This window comes from Pocillopora damicornis, chromosome 6 (genome assembly GCF_964200805.1).
Source record: "Pocillopora damicornis chromosome 6, jaPocDami1.2, whole genome shotgun sequence".
In the NCBI taxonomy this organism is placed as follows: domain Eukaryota; kingdom Metazoa; phylum Cnidaria; class Anthozoa; order Scleractinia; family Pocilloporidae; genus Pocillopora; species Pocillopora damicornis.
In genome coordinates, this window is record NC_142675.1 from 18,489,576 (window position 1) to 18,506,870 (window position 17,295).

A 17,295-nucleotide genomic window follows, 5' to 3' on the forward strand; every position below is an offset into this window, starting at 1 on the left:
GTATTTTATTATTTCTTTTTACTTTTCTTTAATCACAAGTTAATTAAATTGATAAAAAAGATGTCTTGTTTATTGGCGGGAAAATTAGAACCAATTTGCACAGAGTTTCCCCCGACAACTTATTCGGCAAGAATTTTAACAAGGCTTCCTCTATTAATTCCCGCCAAAAAAATTAAAATCTAACAGCATCTCGTACAAAAATAAGTTGAAGAGTAATCGCAATTTCCTTTCCACTCAAAAAAAACAAACAAACAAAACAGGCCTTCTTTTCACTACTACTAAAGTAGTGTTCATTACTGCGAAGATCGCTTTCACATTCAAATCTTTTTCTTATAATTCTCTTGCTTGCCATGTCTTTTTCGGAGTGAAAGATCTTTAAAGCCGCCAGTTTCGAATGTAACACAGGACGTTAAAGCATCGAAAATACTACAAAAGACACTGGGCTAAATTTCCAGATTCAAAAATTCTTATTTGACTAAATTTTACACGAAGAAAATCACGAATTATTGGAGCATAAGTATTTCAATTTGATTCTAGAGCAAAAACATATTGCGTGAAGAAATATGACAAAAAAAGTATCCGTAGGAAGAAGTTGGAGCAACTTTTTTAATGTGACTTAAACCATCAAAAGCTGACATGTAAAATTTAGTCTTTAAATCCCTTAAACAGATTCGAGAGGTAATTTGAAGAATAAAACAATAGAAAATGTTGGAGCAAATTTCCTTTATTCGATTTTAGCCTCTTAAAGGCGATGACATTTCACAGTTGGGCTCTAAATTATAAACAATGAATTTTTGCAGCGAGTTGTTTCGAAATATTTAGTCATTTAATGAGTTCAATTTCTGTTTATTAAAAACTGAGATTGAAGGTCAAAATTTTAAACTTTCAATCATCATTTTTTTTTCTGTATTCCTGTGTTACACCAATTTGCAAGTGACTGTTCAAAAGATATTCCTTCCAATAACAGTAAGGAGTAAGTAAACTAACTAAGATTTACTTTAAAACCAAATGCCTGGTCCAAAGGATAACAAAGTGATCCTTTTTTTCAAATGCGACTTAATTTAAAAGTTTGGTGGACAATACCTAAAAAGTTCGTCCTCAAGAAAGAAACAATTTTACATAAACTAGCAAAATGACAACCCTTGCGGTAGAGAAATTTAAAAGAACTAGCTTTTCAAAGCGAGGACAAAATGAACTCATATAATTTCGATAGACTAGTTTACATTTGAATATCACTAATTTGCTTTCTTGGTTCGCGCTTCGGTTTCGTAAAATCAATGTGGTTTCTGTACAAAATTTCAATTGCATAAATAAGCATATATGTTTTAACTCCATAAATTCTATTAAACTCTTAATCGATAAATGAAAGCATTCGACAAGAAAGAGGCAATTATTAAAGCGGATCTTCACTAACAGACTTATTTATTGCTCACTGGTCAAAAGGCTTGTGCATCTTCGTTGATTCGTCCTCTATGTAAATTGTTTTTCAACGATTTTCGAAACAATTATCCAATTTGATTTCTATCAAAATATGAGCGTCTACCTTAATCCTTCGTAAAAAGGAATCAATTTAAACTGGTTTAGGTCACGGTAAATTTCGAACCGAAATCAGTTTCTCGAAAGTGCTTGTGACCAGGCATTAGATTTTTAGAACACATGTTACTTCTAAACGGACACCAAACACAGTTGATGGCACACAGTAAAGGGTATAATCTAAGATGGCAATGTACTAAATTCTTGTTTTGTGTATGTGCAAACCAAATTTCCTGTTTAATACAATTCATACCGAAAATGAATTTCCAATTGTATTAATATGTCAACTTTTCATCTTGGTTTCATTCCGTTGTCAATCGTGAAGTACGATCGTCCGAGTAAGAACAGCCCTGAAAAGGTTCGTTGTTGTCGAAACTAGTGACTTGCCTTACGCAGAAGACATCGAAGTCATCGGAAAATTGTTGACAATTCGAATGTTATAGCTGGGTGGGGTTGTTCAAAGCTGGGTTTAGATAACCCACGATTAGTGTGAAATCTGATTTCAGATCTGAAAGGCTTAAAAAGAAATTCAGGATAATTCCTTTTGTCGACAATTTAATGATTGGATAATCTAAAAAAAGAAAAGAAAACTATCCGAAGAAGGTTTTGAACAAAGGAAAGAAGAGAATAGGGTTAAAATTTTACCTTGGGTTAATGCTAATCAGCCAACGAACATCTGGGCCCCGGTTTGCAAAACTAAGTGATCGGTTTTGCAGCAAAGTGATTTTTGTACTTAAATGGCGCTCGTCCCTTCATTAGTCAGTTTTGATCAGTTATAAGGTTTGGTTGTTTTTTTTTGTCTGTTGGTGACCGCTTTGGTTTTTTCCAAGTCGTTTTTAAGGTACCGATAGTAGTTTCCAATTTTGAATTGTATTCGGTTCTTCGTCCGGCCGAAGTATTTTGTTCGAGTGCCATCTTAATAAATATCACCTTCCTGTAACATCAACCAGGATACAACTCTGGATGTTGATCGCGACGTTTCGACTACAATACTGCTATTCTTCATCGCCTGATGAAGACTAGGCAGTATTGCAGTCGAAACGTCGCAATCAACATCCAAAGTGACTCCATCGTGAGACAAACGAATAAAGTTTATCTCCTATCTTACATCACGATGAACAATAAGCACAGGATACAACTGTTAAAACCAAAAAAATGAGCAATCAAAGCTTCAAAATTGGTGCTCTTAAGTTTCAGCGTTCTGTTATTGCCAAGGTTAAATCAGTTTCTAGTCATTTCTGTCCTTAATTCAATGTAAAGAGATTATCTGAAACAAATTAGTTCAAAATCATAAGATCGCTCAGGGTCTGTATAACAATCAGTAAATAACAAACTATTTAAAAAATGGTGGCTAATCGAAAACTTTTCACTTGCCATGTAACCATTTTAATTCATTCCAAAAACAATTGGTGAAAGAAGGAGGACTACGCACAGTAATTAGACATAAAAGGCCACCACTTTTGCCATTTTTACTAAATTATTTTAAAGTTCTTATCTTTGAAGTATCCACTGAAAATCCAGTGATTCCAGTATCTTCTCAGTCTCTTGACCAGAATCTTTGTTCTTCCATCCTTTTGACAACTGACAACATTTCTCTTCCTGAAAATAGAAAATACGAATGTGGAATGGGAATGCTCATTTTCCACGCGGACGATGATTAAAAATTAAAATTTTGTACGGTTTTTTTTTTCTCTTTGACACAAATATAGAAAGAGACAAAGTATCAACTTTTTTAAATGTCATTTACAATAATGCAAAGGTAACTGAGTAGAGGAGCCTTCATCACTGCCACGTTCAAATACAATAAAGTGAAGTACCCAATAGATTCGGCAAACATTTTTATTTGACAGTTTCACCAATAACATGTTTCAATCGTAGGTTCCTCTTTTCTCGAAGCCAACACCCTAATTTACTCTAATTTCGAGTTGAAGAGCCGTTCAGTCCAACCAACCGATTCGTGCAACGTCGTAGAACTGAGATAATACGACTGAGATAATATTATATCTTTGAAGGTGCTTAAGGCAATATTTTCAAACGGCAATACTCACCTTTTGTAGTAGTGACATAAGAGTGCTTTTGTTGTTTGTCTTTACAGGTCGAGTGTCTTCTTTCCTCCAGAGAGCCTATGTTTAGCCTTACGGAAGGCACGTCTTCACTCTACGACAGACAGTGTGGTTTGATGAAAATTCCACAACTTCTAATGAATGTGGATTAACAACTGCGGCAAATAATCGACTGCACGTCACAGATTTGGCACGGATCCGGAGTTCTGTTTGCACGCTTTGCCAACTTATCAATAATCAAGCTCAATGAAAGGCATTGTGAGTGACGGATTGGCATGTGACAAGAGAAGAAAATTCACAGCTGTTAAATTTTAGAAACTGTTTTGTGACCAGGAAATTACTCTGACACTCGAAAAGAGCTCATTTGAAAGACTGATATCTTTTAAAAGCAGTAGATCTCGATGATGAATTAGTTGTAATTTGTGAGAATCGTAATTAGCATCAATTAATATTTTGCTGGCACCTATCAAGGACTGGAGGCGGGAGCGAGGAGCGCGGAGAGTTATGGGAACGTGGTGGTAGGGCGAGGCATTCTACGGTCAGCCTCCGTCGTGATAAGTTGTTTGGTTTCGTTTTCCCTCAAATTCATTTAGTTTTTTTTCTGAAATATTGTCATGTTCACATCAGGTTTTACACAGAGCTGTACTCGCATACATCCTTAATTAACTGCTATCTACTTTTGTATATCATGTTATTCATAGGATACCATAAAACCCTGAGGGTGGTGCCACTGCCTTAGTTGGGGGTGCATGTTCCCCTTTCTTCTCACCTGCTGGTATTTAGGGATTTTCGTGTCCGGCTTTGGTGATTTAGTTTCTTTCGATCGTAATAAACTTTTGTAAGCATATTGGTGTTAAACAAACGTTACGGTGGCTCGGTTGGCCAATGCACCCAGATATCAACATCTTTATGCCCGGTTGAGTAGTGGAGGCAAAATAAGAAATGTTTTAGGCCTCATTTTGAAATTTTGTGAATAAATGAATAGTTGTTATTTCGTTGTCCTCTTCCGAAGAGAGCGCAACAAATAAAACGCAAAGATGATCATAATGCACTGTAATTTACCGGTGAAAAAAAAAAACTAACGCATTATTACTGTATCAGGAAAGAAAGCAAAATTAAAAGCCCTTAAAAGGAATTAAAAGCGCTTTCATTCTATCACACAAGGAGAAAGCAACCCGCGCACTGAGTTCCTTTTTATTGACCAAGAGACCAGCCGCACGGTGCGGTAGTCCTAAGATGTTAAGAAATAGCACCGTTTGAAAGGTTGTGAAGGAAGATATTCATTCGTCTTGTCTCGAGCGCGGGACAAAGAAAAAAATCTGAGTCCTCATGACGAATTGAACGTCGCACCACTGAGCCACAGAGACACCACTACGAGCTCCGTCATTACAAATTCCATATTTGTCCAGCATACAGCAACGATAAGCAATGTCGAAAAGAGTCATATATATGAACAGAATAAGACAGAGACAAGAAAAAATAAAAATCATTCTCTATCACTTTGCGGAGCTCAAACTTTACCATCCTTCTTATTTGAAAGTTCGAAGTTCCTAGTCAGTCCCAGAAAGAGCGATGCGCTGCCTTAACCCACGACCATTTCAAGAAACATCCATTAATTCAGGATTACTTATGTCTTAGTCCTAGGCTGAAGAGCAGGCGCCATTTTCAGGCGAGCATATGAGGCTGAGAGGAAAGCACTAGAGGGGGTTTGAAGAGAGGCGAGACTTAAGCAAGTCGGGAGCAGCGGGATAAAAAACAAAATATATCCGATTGTAGGCGTCTCGCCTTGCGCGCATTTTTATCCGCTCGCCTGAAATACGAAAAAAAAAAATTGGCGCCTGTTCCGCCACAGGATAGTACGACGTTGACCTCAGGAGCCACGTCTAGTATATTTAGACTGATAAAGAAGCGTCGTCTGTGCTCTGATCTGCTGTAAATCACGCAGGAAGCGGCTAGAGATCGAATCGGTTTGATTGAAGTAAAAATGGTTAAGTCGACTGTATGCCCCAGTCTGTATTGATACATTTTCTAGAGGTTAATCCTTAATCTTCCATGACTTATGGATTTTCAGTTCCATGTCAAATGAGGTGAAGGGCGAGGAGCGGTCAATGGTATCGTTTACAGAATATTGAAAAGCCGTTGTTGGTATTTGCTTCATGTACATGAAGCTCACTGGAAACAATGACGGCTAAGTCACTATTGCAAATCATTAAATTTGTTTGTTCTTAACATTTGTCCATTCGATTTGCCTTTGCTCTTAGGTATGCCCCTAGAAAGTTTATTAGGTGTATATCGCTTAAGTAATCATGCGCCTCCTTAATAATTAAGCTTTTAACACCACTTAACTTTGACATTATCTCCTTGGCTCTAATATTCCGCTTCCCCCTCTATTTCTCTTCAATTAGAACAAAGACATGCTTGAAAAAATCTTTCCATCGGGCTATGCGTCAGTTGGATGGAGTAATAGAGCTGATTGTCGTGGGTGGATTAGCACTAATTTTTAAATCTTAACTGCGCCAAAGGTCTCGACTATCATGCGCGCGCGCCAGTTTGCCGAATAAAGTCTACGAGATATTGAAATAATTCTGTGACCCCAGAGATAGGCTATCTTGCGAGTGAACTAAAAATTACCAGATATGCGAAGAGAAATGAATCGTAACCGATATAGAGACACCAAAATTTATTTGAAATGACGCCAACGGCTCTTTTATGTCACCGCCATTGCATGAATTTGGGCACTATGAAAAGTGAGAGTCGTTGGCGGTTTTTTTCTTTCAGACTTCATTAAGCCATTACGGAACTCATCACAAAAAGCCGAAACACCAGCTCGTTAAAATGAGCGTATTTGCGGAAATATGTGTCCAAAGTCGGTTTTCCAGACATTACAAAATACAAAATAATATTTCGACAAGGAATGTGGAATATATTGCACCGCACAAACTCCAATGAATAATAAATCTCTTGTTAAATGTTTATTGATTCATGATAGAAACATGACTGTAAAAATGTATTACGTCTGTGATGACTTGAAATATAAACTTAGTTGTACGTCTTGAATATTTCATAAAAATAAAGCATCTTTGTAAACTATTTACAAGAAACGAATCATACTTTCATTCATTTCAAATAATTTGCTATGAGCTTTCTTTCTCCTACAAATAACACTAGTTTTATTAACTCGAGTAACAAGCCTACTCAAAAACAATTATTTTGCTCTTTTTTTTTCTTTAAATCGTTACCTATCGCATTAATTATCGTTCTTCCCACTTCCTGAGGAAGCCGAAAGAAAAAACAGCAACCAATTCCGAAAAAACAGTCCTCAATCTAAACTCTAAGAGGCAACGAAAGTTCCAAAGTCATCGATGTGCAGAAAAACACAAATAAACTGCAATCTTTTCACGCGATATTTTTTAACGACGTTCTTGACTAGCTTTTCTTGCAAGGCACTGGTTTCATTTCGTCTCAGTCCTCTTTAGACAACCCGTTTACACTTTATCTAAATTCTGCTCAGCTTATCTTAGTTCCAAACTCCAATCCAAAGCCGTCTTACATCACGTTTAGTCACAGATCTAGCAGGTAGTACGCGGTTAATTCTGCAAAGCCACAGCGTTTCGAAGTCTCCTTTGGAAGTCTTGATACAAGATATTTCCTCCCTCCGGAACTCTGTACAGAAACATATCCATGGTCATGAGACATAGAGCTTTACCGTTCATTTGGAATCGCTCGGGATTAATGCTTCCAAGATGAAACATTTCAGAAGTCCATTGGAGCCAGCGTGTTACATCTTCGCGACTCCACCTTCTTGGATCAACTGAAATAAAAAGAAACAAAAGGATAAACATTAAATTGAAATATTCAAGACTAAATAAAGAAATGAATAGGAAAAAAAGATAGAATACAAAAATTAATAAATAAATAGACATGTACGAGTTAAATACATAGAAAAGTGGAGAAAGAGTGAGAAAATGAGAGAAAAGAGACGGAAGCGTTGTAAACCCATTCTGCTATGAATTTCAAATCTCTTCTAGCATGTTCATATCAATACCAGAAGCATCTAGTTCAACACAGGAGGTTTAAATAGGACCCTGAAACACTGGATATCTATCTTTTTTTAAATCTCCGACTTTAGCAACATTTACAGGCGACAATTAAGACAAGCTCTATTTCGTAACTTCCAACTCTGTTCATGTAAGAATACCGGTTGTAGCTTCACATCAGGTCACAGAAGTCACCTTTGGCAAAATACATGAAAGAACACCACACTAAGGATTTTTACCCAATGTGTAAGTTGGAAAATTACAAACAGAGGATTGAACAAGTTTACCTATCTCAATAAACACACCATAAAAGCCCGCGATGACTCAGTTTTCATACAGCCCCTTAATAATGATAAAATTAATTTTCAATTATCTACGACTGAGCAAGAATCATACATTAGGAAAAAAAAAACAACAACAGAAAAAAAAAAAACACTCCTGCCCAAATTATATCTAAAGTATTTCGTCATACTCTCTTCTCAGGGGATAATTACAACCAACAAAAATCTATTTTCGATACGGAACTTTTAATGCGTTGCGGAATTGCGTAAATGCTAAAGGACCATTCGATTTCCCTGTTGCAACAGTTGACGTTTTGGTTTTATTCATTTCTATTTATAATAATATTCATGAAAATAGATGGCTCAGTCTAAGCATGACGTTAGCTTTGAGGTAACCAATTGTTTCGTTAACAAGGCAACCGACACAATTGAATAATCCCTGAATGCTGTCACGTTCCATTTTGCTTAAATCATTCTTCTTAGAATCGCCGTTGTTTCCTGTGTTTTAAGCCTAGTGATACTAGCTGGGTTTTTTTGGTTTTTGTACATGGATAGGTTGTCTTAATTTTCATTCTTACGACATTTGAGGGAATCAAAATTTTCGTCCTCAATCAGTCATGAAACATGTAAATATACGATGAATAACAACTACATGAAGACTGCCTAAAATCCCTGCTGAGTGGTAGAATTGTACAATTATGAACTATATTGGCTAAAGGCAAAACCGAGAAACTGAATTAATTGCTATCGCCTTAAGATTTTTTAATGCTTTAGTTAAAATTTTTGCATTAACTGTGAACAAGAGATATTTGGTATCCTGAGTTAAAAGTTGATTTAGGGATTACAACGAAAGTACAAAACCTGCGTTCATTCTAACTGCTGTAAACATCATACTTAAACTCGCTTCGAAAAGAGTTTTTCGGTTCAGTTCTTAACTATCGACCCTTATTACCTACCTTCGCTTAAAGGTTCCTCCGGGAACGCCATCTCGTACTTTTCTTGCTTCACTCTCGCCATGCTGGGTTGCATTTTATCGATGAATCGTGCGTGCTGAAAAACACTTGGTCTCAAAGGAACGGGATAAGCTAAAGCTGGATCCAACCTAGGAAAAACGCAAGCCATGAATTTCTCTGGAAATCTTCTTGAATTCCTCGCTGAGGTTTCACTTCTGCCACGACACGTACAACTATGAAATAGCGTGATGTTCGGCTTATAAGTTATTTGATGTAATCGGAAGAGTTCAATTGCTCGTTTCCTGTTGAGCTTGTTTGTATTCTTTGCACGAATCGTGCCTACAAATATTTCGGAAGTTGTCACGGCTTCTTCTGGAATTCATCCATTAAAGCTCATACTTCTACAGTGTGATATACAAGTAAAAAAATCCCCTAAGTTCTTGATTTCTTTGTTGGACAAAGAGTTTTGAGCGAGAAGGAACTACTTTCGCTTATTTTCATTCAGTCACACCTCAATAACGCCCACAGAAAAACATGGGGAAATTTCTGGATAAAATTTGGCAAAAAATAAATCAATTTTTAAACCCATGAAGCAATATTTGTAAATATATATATATATTTATAGACTGACCATTAACAACCTCGGAATTCCGGAATTACCCCAAACGGACGGAACTATGTAATATTTTTGGCCCTTAAAAGGAGTAGAACTACGAACTAGTATACCTCGGAAGTGGCATTCTGTCAGAGGTTGAGAAAAAATGATCCTTCCAAGCGCACAAACTCGCTTATTGACAATCAGCTGGTTTATCAACCCCGGCTTGTTTCAAATGATGAAGAAAACAAATGTGCACCAAAATCGCTTTAAGCCCGTTTCAACAGGAATGTGTCACGTAATTGAAGCTTTTCTGACGTAAAAAATCCTTATAATGCTAAGAGGGTTACTGGAATCCACTCGCAAATAAATGAGAAATGTTATGTGTAAGCTTCTTTGGAAAGCTCACTTTGAACAATACAGAGAGAGAGCATAAAAAATCTTCTTTGAATATCGACAAAAATATTGTGCGATTAGACTAAGTTTTTTTCTCCAAAAAGCATTGCTAATAGAGGGATACTTTTTTTATACGTGACTTGGCACGACTCCCACAATGACCGTGCAAATAGGTAAGTATTTTATTTTGTTTTGCACCCCATGAACAAACATGGAACTCGAGGGCAACCATGCTCAAAATATTCAAGACGTGATGAAATGCAAAGGTGATACAGGAAAGGATAATGTTATTAAGAAATTAGCCAAAACAAAAGCTTGTTCCTATTGTGGTTCCCATTGCGTAACGGGTGAGATGGAAGTTAAAACATTACGTGCCTATGAACTGCAAGCTTTAATTTATAGGTGTAAATGAGATAATATTCCAAACTCTGCCTGATCTGTGCATTCCTACAACACTCTCGGCTTGAAGTAAACCTAATCGTTGCGACCTCTGAGTAATCTTACTACAAAACCTGTATATGCTATTTTTAACATAGTCATTTTTTTTAAGTTTAAGTAGATGTGTTTGATGAGAAAATCTTTCAAGTTTTCTTGTTTAAAAGAGGCAAAATATTGGTTCAAATACTCTGTGGCTTCAAATGCAGTTCATTTTGCAAATGTTTTTGATTTGAACGAAAACGAATTCCGTACGCTGCGTTGAAAACACAGCGAGCAAAGCCAACTGAGGTCTAATTCAAAGGTTTTTTTAATCTCAATTTTCTATTAATTTTTGTAAAGTGAAAACTTGAAAAGGCTCAACTTTGATAAAAAGAATTCTCAAGATTCAGTAAGAGGCTTCTTGAAGGGTCTTCCGGTGCTTTTGATAGCATACCTTTTTATCAGTAATTAACATGTCTCACTCTCAGAGCATATTGCCCATTTCTGTCAGGAAAATTCGATACCTGATAGATTACATGTTGTTTTCAAACTTCGAAGTGCACTCCCGACCCAACCCACACCCGTTTTAAGCATTCCTCAAATTCTTTACGTCTTTCCTTGCCTCATTACAAGATTTTCCAATTTCTTTTCCAGCTCGTTAATTTCTTTATTTCGTCCGTACAAAAACCCCGGCAATTAGCAGTAAAAAGTCTGACGGACTTGAAAACATGTCATTTCGATTGCAATAAAGATATTTCAATTTCCACGAAAAACCCAAAAACTTCCCCTTTTGAGACCTAAGGATAATGCCTGCTTACAGCCAAAACAAAAGTTGCAGCTTAGTCATTTTCTCCTTCTTTGTTTTCTTTCTTACAACCGGAAAACCATATCAGAAAAACGCAATATTGTAATTTAGGACACCTTTACGTATTTCCAAACAGGAAATTCGTAGACCCTTCCTCTTAGACACTCTCTTGACTTTTTCGGAACATGCAGTATTTGTTATTATTATTTTTCACTCATTTTCAAAAAAACAAATGGTGCAACGGTACTTTCAAGCTGAAAGCTAAAACATTGTTAAACAGTCAAATTTTTCTGCAACGGAAGGTCCTGGGTTTGATTTTCTACGAGTAGTTCGGTGTCTGCTGAGGAATCATTTAAAATCGGTTCAAATAATTTTACAATTGACTAATATCGGCTAATGAACGAAGTAAGGCGAACAAAATATTTCAACGTCAAACTATTCGAACAATACACAACCTGGCCCTTCAAAAGTGAAATGAAAGAAAAAAAGTCGCACTCTACAGCAGATTTAAATTCTAAGCAGATATTCTCTCTATTGGATTTGACTTATTTTTGAAAGCGGATTTCTCGGTTTATCACGGCCAGTTTAAAAATAAAATGAACAAATAATTAGTAATGGGTGAAATGCAAGAGTGATTTTATAGAGAAGTCGTCTGGTTAAACATCAGCCCTACTCAGTGAACTTACCTTAAAAGATTTTTGAAGAAATTTAGCCCAGGAAAGTCGTGTGTAACAAAGGGAAGTTCCTGGAAAGATCGCGTAGATTCGCTGACGAATGGATTATCTCGTTCTCGAAGTAGTGATCTTAAGTGACTGTTTAAAGCGTCGGTGCTAGCGGTTCTTCTCCTAGCCTCAAACCGGTGATAATAACAGATACAACATAAACCTTTCGAATCAAAAACGCAAACCTAGGAAATGACCACGCTCGTTGAACGGATTTCGCAAAAACGCAAGAAAGCAGTGGAGCGGAAGCAGTGGTCTGACATGGAGGCTAAATTTGGCCACAAAGCTGACATTTGAACAATTATTTTTAAGAATCGCTTTGACGGTTTCGAATGAGTTTCGCGATGGACGCACGTATTATACATAACCTAAATCGCGGGGAAATATATATTAAATTTAAAACAGCCGTTTGAAATAATGATGAGGTAGGCTTCTGAACATAGGACCATTCGGGCAAAAATAAAATGTAAAAAAAAATTACCTGGAGTTTGATTTGTTGTGCTCACTTGCATCGATTTGGTACGGGTACATCTCTGTTCGTGGGTTGTATGGCCAAACACGGGGTTCGTGAGTGAGTGGCAGACCCTCTAACCTGGATCTGTTCTCTGCGCAGTTTATAGAAGTCTGTTGACTATCTCTAGAGGAGTACATGCTACCGGCTCTCTACGCTCGTAGTGCTTGATATTTCCGCTCTACGCCCACGAAATGCTGTAACCACAAGATACAAAAATGAAAGGAGACAGGAATTAGCAACGGCTATTGTGGGGTGCTTTGATCTCACAGTGACCTCTTCACCACAGACCGGAAATTACGCGGCGGGAAAATTGTCCACTTTGTCACCTCGGTCAAAGTTGCAAAATCAGCGCTGTCGGCTTGTCTTTGGCTGTGAAACAAAGCCATCTGCGTTGGAATATTGAATTGGTCCATACTAGAAACAAGCAATGGTTTAAACTTGTTCACTAAAATGAGTTAAAGCGAAAATTCCTGCACGTGACGCTGTATCACCGCAAGCTTGCGGAAATTAACCGGAAACGGAAACATGACGTTATCTGTTATTGGCGGCCGGAAATGGGAACAAAGAGCATCACTCGACATTACGGCGTGGGTTCGCATTCTGTTGACAAAAGACACAAAAGGCGCTTTCAAAGCTGCAAACAATTCTGTATTTAGTGACAGAAGCTCAGCGAACCTTCTCTCTTTACATAAACGCTGTTAAATACGACAAGAATGAAAAATTAATTAATCATAGTGTTATCTCTGGAAATTACTGATTTCCGGCGCGCGACAATAACGACCAATGACAATGCCAAAATTACACTGTGGTTTTGTACCGGAAATTCCTTCGGCGTATGGTTTTTTCCCGGGGGACTGATTGTTTTTCAAAAAACGCTTCTTTGCAGAGTATCTGCATAATCTCCTGAGTAAAGGGATCTTAAATCTTGACTGACAGATTTCTAATGATCCCAGGTTTAAAATTGGCGATTCCCGCGAGTTCGATTTGTTGAGCTCCGAATTTGTTTGTTTCTGCCGATTGTCAAATATATCTGTACTCCCTTTTCTTGCGAGATCAAATTAAAGCTTGAGTAATCTAAACAAAAATATCTTTTAGAGTCAGATGACAGTATCAACGACTTATAGATGGCTATTTTTTGCTTCTCGGCATTTCGAGATTTCATCTTAAAAGGCCACTCGACACTTGTGTTAGCCTCTTCCTGTTAATTTTCCTTGCGGTTCCTGTGGAAAGGGCAGCTGCCCTGGAATTAAAGAATGACAAATGAATTCTTGAAAACGTCCTGTCGCCCGTCAAAATTCCTTCCTTTGCGCAGTCCTAATTTGTACTTTATTTGCATAGTGTTTTGGGGTTTAGCATTACCCAAATAAATATTTGCGAACGTTTGTTGGGATTCGCATATTTTGCGCTCTTCACTTCATTTATCATAAGAAAAGAAAACTTCCTATTCAACTTACAATATTTCGGAACCGCAGGACAAAACAACTACCAAAACTCTCTATATTTAGATTACGCACAGAGAAGATTAACCATCGATTATGAATTTTTTTTGTCAGGGCTCCCGATGTGATTATCAGACTACATGTGGACAATTATCCCACAGTAAGCTCGCACTAAGGGACCAGGTGTGCATTAGCTTTTCATACCTTTCAGTCTTGAAAGGGGAATACGCTTTTAGCTCAGCGATTATTTTCTGCCAAAGAAGGTCAGAGACCAAAAAAATTTTGAAATTCGTTTTGTTTAAGAAATAGTTTTTCAAATGAACGTCCCTTGTTCAATTTGTCTTTCAAACTGATTGGTTCAGTCCTTAAAAAATTCTATATATATATAAGGTATATAGGTATCTTCGGTTTTCTTTGTTGTAAACAGGGTCTCGCCTTCAAGTCCTCAGTGACAAAAGGACACTAAAACTATTGAATGATTCCCCATCCCTCCCCTCCCCTAAAACGATTGATATTAGAGTGTGTCTTAAGTTAAAATATTTCTGGTGAATCTCAAAGGCGCTCAGTTCGCACACGACGCTTTCATAGGGCGAACGCCTAACAAATGAAAGAAGAATATGAGAAGGAGACTTTATTTTTTAGTTATTTCTTCGGCACTATCGTCTTTCACTTTAGATCACCCGAAGCTAAGGAACAGACACCAAAAAAACAAAAGAAAACTAAAAAAAACACCGAAACAAAAAACGACACAATTTAGTGAAAAGGACAACCCATTCTCATCGATGGGTCGCCGAGCGCTTGCAATTTTTAAATGAACCATAAGCGCACCACTCTCGCTAAATCTGACAACTGGAAAAGAAACGTCGTCTAGCCTTTCAAGTTGACTGTAATACTTTGTATGATCGCAAAGTCTGCACATGTTTGCTTGGGAACACCTTGACAATATTTTCTATAGTGTCAAACCAAAGCGGAAACCATTAATACCAGGCGGATGTTTGAAAATCACGCTACACACAAGGTCACTGTAGGAGGTAAGTCTAGACTCCTTACACCCATCTGCAACTTCAAAAAACAACCTACCCTCTCGAAACAAAATCAAGGGCATATTTCAGCGCAGTGACGATTTCTGCAAAGCAGGTAAAGAAATTTGAGGGTGTTTATTTCAAGTGTGGAGTGTACTTCCCGGAAAACAGGTCGAGAGGACAGAGAATTGCTTGGCCCGACGGCGATGGAGTGTTTCTGACTGGAACGAATTTCGGTTAGTCGGGGAAATCATACGTTTATATCGGCTTTCTGATGACACGCCAATTTTGCGTTCAAACTGGAGTCTCACGCAGAGATGAAATCATACGATCGCGACAAACAAATTTTTATCGCACCAAGGGTAAACACATGACACACCTGTAGATGGGCGTATTCACACTAACGAGATCTAGGATTGAAACATGCAACGAGTTTATTCTGAGTTCTGAAAGTGAAGACTGCCATGTCAAAGATACGAACTAACTCTCATCGTACATTGCAGACTATAAATATCATTAACTGTTTTCACCCTCCCACGCCCAGGAATGACCAAGACATGATTTCTCTTTCCAATATCAATACAATATCAAGCCCTAAGGTGATGAGAATCATAGGGAAATATAACGCTTGGGGTATTATTATGAGATCCAAGGCCAAATGCTCGAAACTAACGTTGCATGAGGCAGACAGTAAGGAGAGTTACTATTTGGATCTTGAGTGTGAAATAGGACAGAATGGAACGTACATCTTACTCGGTTGCCATTCACGAATGTGCAAAAATTTTTTCATGACTTTTTCCTAATAATGAGCTACTTTTAAACAGGAGCAAAGCATTTTAATCACCAGCTTGGCTATTTGTTTGTGATTATACCAACTCTGTTCAATCTAGAACGTTCTTAGTTTTTTTTTTTTTATGACACGGACGAAATAGGGAAGTATCGTTATAATGAGGTTGACTTACTCCCATTTAGCATTATGGGTCGACTGGTTCTAGCGCCACACTGGACAGGCCATCTTTAAAAGCTTTCCGAATTTTTTTTAAATCCACTTTAGTTACGCAATTGACAGCATGGTCCTCCATTTATTGCAACAGAAAACAAACAAACAAACAGCCAAGAGGTTAACTAAAAAAGGCAAAACAGAACAGTTCCATTTCTGCAGCAAGCAAGTCAAAAGAAGACGGAATCAAACATTTTTCTTTTTTTCAGTGCGGTCACCGTGCTCATCAAAAACCATCGAACCCATCAACCAGATTAAAACGGAGCCTTTTTTTGCAATTAGGAATTACATTTGTTTTGTTTTCCTTTTTATCAAACCGGAGAAAAGAACATGACCAGTTCATTCAATTGAAATGTAACATTTCCTTTTATGTGGATGGGCATACGACTCCAACTTCTCCTTCTTACTTACTTGCCCGGAGAAACCCCATCTAAACAAAAGCTCCAACATTAACTTCAGTAAAAAGAGAGTCTCCACTTGGGCGGTGCCAGATGCAAACGGTAAGATGACTTTCAAGAAAGAAACTAAGTCAAACACCCCTTTACATTCTCCTTCAGTCCGGATCTCAAGGTAAGGCATGCAATGGTAACAAGTAATTCACTTACACTAAAACTATGGGCATGTTAAGCGGTTTTAAGTTTGCAACTGCAAATGATAGTGAGCAATAAGAAGAGCTGCTCAGCGAAAGGTGGTACTTTCTAGCTGGTGGTTGGGACAGGCAGTATTCACTGAACGGATTTCCGGGTCTTCACGCTATGGTTTCCTTGCTGAAGGAAAGTTTTATATCTCCTTCACACGCTGAAAATACACGGAGGCTAAAATATTGTTGGTAAGACAGCGGAGTAAAATTTTTTGCGCTTGCTTTCTCAAGATCGTGCGGGAATTCAATGTACTTGGCTCGAATATATTCGATGTTTCTCGGTGTTTCTAACGGAAATTTCCGTTCAGTCGCGAGAGCAAGTTCTTCCGTATGTAGCTGATATATGAGCGCACGATCTTGTTACTCGTTTGAAAGAGCCGCCGCTGTATTTGGCCTTAACTAAAGGGCCTACGGTCCACTTGCTAATTTGTGTCGTGGAGGGGAGATCGTGGCATCTGCAACACCATAAACCACGACTATCAGAATTGTTCATTTCCTATTATAAGGCATGCATGTTTTACGCGGTGCAAGTTAAAAGACAGAATTCACATTTTACCAGTTGTGGTTTGCTTGTTAATACTCCATCGAAAATTACAAACAACTATGAAATTACAACCGAATGATTCATTGGGAAAGTTCAGCTTTAAAGAGTCTTAACTTTCAGTTGGAGTAGCTCTTAGGCTAGCCTGAAAAAGCTAGCAATCACAATTACATCATTGCTTAACCTTACCTGTAACAAGACAAGATCAGAATCCGCCTTCCTTTCTGTCAGCAGTCGGGTTCTCAAGCTAGTTTTTTAATCCTCGATTCAGTCTCCAAGATTCACCGTTGAGCTGCTAATGTTAGAGTGCTTTCTATGAAAGGAGAGTGATGTATGA

At 37.7% G+C, this 17,295-nt stretch overlaps 1 protein-coding gene across 5 annotated transcripts; it reads right to left on the reverse strand.

The window, feature by feature from the left end:
• Nucleotides 1-6,542: 6,542 nt before the first annotated feature.
• On the reverse strand, nt 6,543-17,282 carry LOC113674276 (protein C-ets-2). 5 transcript variants are annotated; one of them, XM_089210979.1, is made up of 5 exons: nt 17,148-17,282; nt 12,284-12,510; nt 11,767-11,925; nt 8,871-9,016; nt 6,543-7,407 (listed from the first exon to the last, which is right to left on the reverse strand). In XM_089210979.1, exons 2-5 carry the CDS (start codon nt 12,451-12,453, stop codon nt 7,184-7,186), a joined length of 699 nt encoding a protein of 232 aa, XP_089067105.1. In that variant the 5' UTR covers nt 12,454-12,510; nt 17,148-17,282; the 3' UTR covers nt 6,543-7,183. The 5 variants fall into 5 exon arrangements, with proteins under 5 accessions (XP_089067105.1, XP_089067107.1, XP_089067106.1 ...); XM_089210981.1 differs by lacking the exon at nt 11,767-11,925 and adding an exon at nt 12,605-12,685 and having other exon boundaries at nt 17,148-17,256; XM_089210980.1 differs by lacking the exon at nt 11,767-11,925 and having other exon boundaries at nt 17,148-17,279.
• Between the last annotated feature and the right edge of the window lie 13 nt (nt 17,283-17,295).